The 4970-nt window shown below is 39.6% G+C and overlaps 1 protein-coding gene across 1 annotated transcript in view; it reads left to right on the top strand.

The window, feature by feature from the left end:
* The window catches only part of LOC119356740 (protein PELOTA 1-like), a 7385-nt gene extending 2800 nt beyond the window's left edge, over positions 1-4585 (top strand). The window contains exons 7-15 of the mRNA XM_037623719.1: positions 626-701; positions 789-821; positions 913-981; positions 1952-2058; positions 2430-2502; positions 2671-2709; positions 2946-3040; positions 3924-4030; positions 4288-4585. Coding sequence (XP_037479616.1) covers positions 626-701; positions 789-821; positions 913-981; positions 1952-2058; positions 2430-2502; positions 2671-2709; positions 2946-3040; positions 3924-4030; positions 4288-4361 — 673 coding nt within the window. The 3' untranslated portion in view covers positions 4362-4585. The remainder of the gene's footprint in view (positions 1-625; positions 702-788; positions 822-912; positions 982-1951; positions 2059-2429; positions 2503-2670; positions 2710-2945; positions 3041-3923; positions 4031-4287) is intronic.
* The last annotated feature ends 385 nt before the right edge of the window (positions 4586-4970 follow it).

Below are 4970 nucleotides of genomic sequence, written 5' to 3'. Positions count from 1 at the left end.
AGGGACAGATCCAACAACAACAACAAAGCCTTTCAGTCCCAAACAAGGTTGGGGTAGGCTAGAGTTGAAACCCATAAGATCTCGAAACCTAATCATGTTTCTGGCACGTGGATAGCTAACTTCCACACACCCCTGTCCATGGCTAGTTCTTTGGTGATATTCCAGTCCTTCAGATCTCTCTTTACGGACTCCTCCCGAGTTTGTTCTACCCCGACCTCTCTTGACATTATCAGGTATCAGCATGCTTTATCCTTCTGCTATGGACCGGCGCTTCTGGAGCCCTGTGTTGTATATGCCCAAACCATCTCAGACGGTGTTGGACAAGAATCCATAACTATAAAATATGTAATGGAAAAGAATAATCTTGTGATGGCACCGATTTTGAACTAGAATGTCAGATGGTGCTAACACCAAACTGAAGTTTCACGAGTATTTTCATTCAATATTCACGCACCCTGTGCAGTTACACAGGAACAACAGATTTGTCTATGGTCTCCCCTAAATATGAACATCCAGTGGTCATACAGATTCTGGCATGTTCTTACTATTGCTTCCCTAGTCCTTGATTGGCTTGAGTTGTTTCTGCCTTTTCATTCAACTTACTAGTTATGACTGTTTTAAACAGCATAACAGCAACAAGGTCACGTATTGAAACATCGATTCCTAGGAAACATGGACCTGCCATTGCTGGTTACGAATCGGTACGTTAACTATTGTATAAGATAATGTGGATTTTATTTGTCTTATCTATTTGCTACTGAGTTGGCAGCCTTTTTTTCCCTATGCAGGCTCTCAAGAAGTTCTTTGAGCATGTTTTGCAAGTAAGCACATAATAATCTGTTCAAAGTTCACAAGAAATGAGAATGTTTATAAATGATTTTTTTTGTAACACATTACATTGCTTATCTGCAGGCCTTGCTGAAGCACATTGATTTCGAAGTGGTCCAGTGTGTTGTAATTGCAAGCCCAGGTTTTACTAAGGTAATCACATACCTAGAGGGAAAATATATATTATTATATTACTTTCTTTATAAGGGTCATCAGTCTGAAAACATCTTAAACAATGTTTTTTGAAGAATGATAAATGTGCCTGTCATGTGTTGTTAAATCAATTTCTGAGTCGATCTTGATAGGCAAAATAGAAACCAGTTGGTTAATGTTAATAACCTATCAAATAGTAAAATAAACCATGCCTCACGAAAAAGGTCTCGGGCTTATATGTTGCTCTGGTCGTATCATATGTCAGCACTGGTTCATTGTTTATAAGGTGGTAACATGACCTAAGGCAAGCAACAACCACCCTGACGCCTAAGCGCCTAAAGCGGGCATAATTGTAAGGCGCTGACAGGGCACCTTGGCACCGAAGCGTCGCTTAAGCATCCAAGACAGGATGCCTTATAAACAATATGTTCTGCAGATATATTCCATGTCTCGAGGGACTACCCAAAGCCTGATGTTTCCATTCCCTAATTTCGTTACCAACTTGAGTGCGTAGTACTGTACTAACATCCGCCGTCTACATATGGTTTACCATCACCCGTTGTCCTGTTTTAATGGGTAACTAGAGAGTTTGCTGAGTACATACAGTTTAAATTTTACTCCCTCCGTCCAAAAAAGCTTGTCCCAAGCTTGTTCCTCAAATGGATGTATCTAGCACTAACTTGGTGCTAGATACATCCATTTGAGGGACAAGCTTTTTCGGACGGAGGGAGTATGTACCAGTGTAATATGGTCAAATTATCATGGTTTTGGCTGCACCTGGCAATACAGTCAATTGCATCATTGCATGTTACTTTTGCCATCGACACTTGTTTCCAACTTGAAACATGTGCTACTGTCTACTTCCATTTTGGTCCATCTATTGCTACTTGCATAAGTTAAACCCTCCATATCTTCATGAAAATAATATCAATTCCTATTCTTTTTTCTTCTCTTTTTATCTTAATCACAGGATCAGTTTCGTGATTACATGCATCTTGAAGCTGCACGGCGAGACTTGAGAGTAATAATTGAGAACAAATCACGCATTATTCTTGCACATGCACCTTCAGGCTACAAGTGAGTTCTATATTTTCTCATTCAATTGATTCTGTGTACTCCTCGACCTGTTTTGGCTGTCTATCTTTCCCCTTCTATGTAAGCTAGAACAGGGTAATACTTGGAGATTTAGGTTCTGCTTCTAAAATTCTGAATAATCTGTTGGAAACTTGCTTGATGTCGTACTACTAACATGTCTATCCGGCTGATACAAGTGGTTCATTTGCTTGTGACCAGTTGTATGGTCATTCTGGAATACTCTAATCCTCTACTGAGCTATATATTTGCTAAATGAGTGGTTGGTTTATGTATTTCCTGGTCCTCTATTTTCTCTTTGCTCTCTGTTTGCTTTGATCCTAATGTTGCTGTTGATTATTGGTTATTTGGTATAGGCATAGTTTGAAGGAAGTATTGGACACTCCAGGTGTGATGTCACTGATAAAAGATACAAAAGCGGCACAGGAGGTAAGTCTCATTTAGAACTCCCCGTTGTCAATATATCACGTAGCTTACACGTATGATTCCTCTGAAAAAATTCCATATTTTGATTAACTACACATGCCAGACACTTTCAAAACAGATTCTAAATGCAGCTGCTCAGATCTTGTCTTGTATTTCTATTGTAATTTGCAGGTGCAAGCTTTGAAGGAGTTCTTCGCTATGCTTACTAATGTAAGCCTCTTGAACAAGCGAACTTGTAACTGATGGTTTTTCAGTACTGATCTTAACTTATCTAATATGTTGCTACTGCTTAGATGTTGACCATGTATACATATACATACACACTTGTATTTTAGATCGGAAGAACAGTTACTGTACTGATTTTATGTGTTTATGACTTGCAGCCGTTGATTCTGCTTAGTTCAAGCATATCTGATTAGACTTAAATGTTTGCTGCTTAATTGCAGGACTCAGCCCGAGCGTGTTATGGACCTAAGCACGTTGAGGTCGCACATGAACGTCTTGCAATACAAACTCTTCTGATGACAGATACTTTGTTTCGGTAAGTCATGTTTATGGAATTGATTATACTGTTATTTCTTGTGCATATGTTCTGTTCGTAAAGTGTGGTTGGTTTGGTATTAGAACAATAGCCACAAAAAACTTGACAAAGAAGTCTCAATGCAACAAAACTGTGCGATGTGGCCATTGCGGTAGGTTGGTTAAGCTTGCTTGCCTACCTGCTATGGATGAATTGTGTGGCTCACCAGGAAACATTAGATTAATGAAATACTTGGGTTTTGCAAATTCTGAATCGGTATATATATTAATTTCCACTCCTTATTGTTCATCATGGCATGAACGAGCACTTGATACCAAGAGAATTATTGTAGCAACTACTACTATGTGTTCTAACTAATGAGTACTACAAACTTTATTTTTGAAAGGTCACGAGCAGAAACTTAGGTCAAGTTATTGCTTTATGTAGCCTGCTTTGTTCAGTTGAAATAAGTTTGCATCATGAGCTGGTTGCTGATCACTACTCTTGATGTTGAAGATGCTATTGATTGTGAATCCATATTAGGCTATTTACACCACAGGAATGGAATCGAAAATTTTCTGCAAGAAAAAATAGCAGGCTTCCCTTTCAATAGTTCATTTTGTTAGTCTGAGCATATCAACAATTCACTTTTGTTAGTCTGGTGAGCATATCAACAATTCACTTTTGTTAGTCTGGTGAGCATATCAACAATTCACTTTTGTTAGTCTGGGCATTAGCAAGGGAGGTTCCCATATTTGATGAGTGGCTTCAAGCCGAATATGTGTATGTACATGCGCTTCCTATGCATCTAATATGACCTGAAAATTGAAACAGAAGTTCATGAGTTGCAATTTGCCTGTACAGTCTTGCTGTTTATTTATTTTCCTTCTGCTTCCCCTTGTAGGAACACGGACATTGCTAGCAGGAGAAAGTATGTGAACCTGGTTGAGTCAGTCAAGAAATATGGTGGTACAGTGCACATATTTTCTTCGATGCATGTCTCTGGTGACCGTGAGTATGCTGTCACTGTTCACCTTATTCATAATTGCTCATTTCACACTACAATCAGTGAAAAATATTGAGATGGAATAAAGTGTCACGCCGTTGGAAATGTTGCGAAGAGAATTAATAATTAACTGAATGTAGTTATAGTTGCATGCTATGGCAAAAAGGTTGAAGCAAGAAGGAATTTCTTTATTACAAATCAATTTACTGCACAGTTTCTGCGTTCTGAGATTGCATTTTTCTCTGCTGATGTGTTTGAACAGAATTGGCGCAGTTGACAGGAATAGCAGCTATACTTCGTTTCCCTCTGCCAGATTTGGAGGACATCGAGATGTGATTAGTCCAGCCCTGTCTGCAGCTGCCTAACATTGTTTGTACCAAGCTGTTAACTTATAGCTGATCAAGTGTAATAACAATATAACAGTTGGTTCTATGTAGGTAGCAACAGAAAGAAATCCTGACTACATTTTAAGTATATCCTTGTTGTAAATGGTTAGCTATGCCACATCTATTGGTTATTCTTGACTTAATAACAAGGGCCCTCTCCATTTTTGGCCTTGAGATGTGGATGCTGAGGTACACAGGTCGGCCAGGGCTGCCACTTCTCTAGCTTCATGTCGACATATCTCGCTGTGTAACCACCCTCGTTATATGTGTGTTCTGTAAACATTTACTGGATAAAGGTTGGTCGTTCCCTGGAAAGCTTGTCGCTGCCTCTACCGTAGAATCCCTAGTTGATCTAAATATAACCCTAGCTGCGGCCATCCTTTCCTTTCCTATTGTGGAGAACAGGCACCAGAGCTATGTCTCGCTCTTTGCGACACAGAAGCTCGTCCCGCCTTTGGCGTGCGGGCAAGCGGGCCAGCCCACATATGTGTTCTTGGAGACTTCTCTAAGCAGTTTTGGTAAGTTTTCATGGATCAGCATTAGAAGTTTCCATCCGCTT

Source organism: Triticum dicoccoides, chromosome 2A, assembly GCF_002162155.2.
Source record: "Triticum dicoccoides isolate Atlit2015 ecotype Zavitan chromosome 2A, WEW_v2.0, whole genome shotgun sequence".
In the NCBI taxonomy this organism is placed as follows: domain Eukaryota; kingdom Viridiplantae; phylum Streptophyta; class Magnoliopsida; order Poales; family Poaceae; genus Triticum; species Triticum dicoccoides.
Note: the sequence above shows the minus strand (reverse complement) of the source record. Positions and strands in the feature narration are given on the sequence as shown.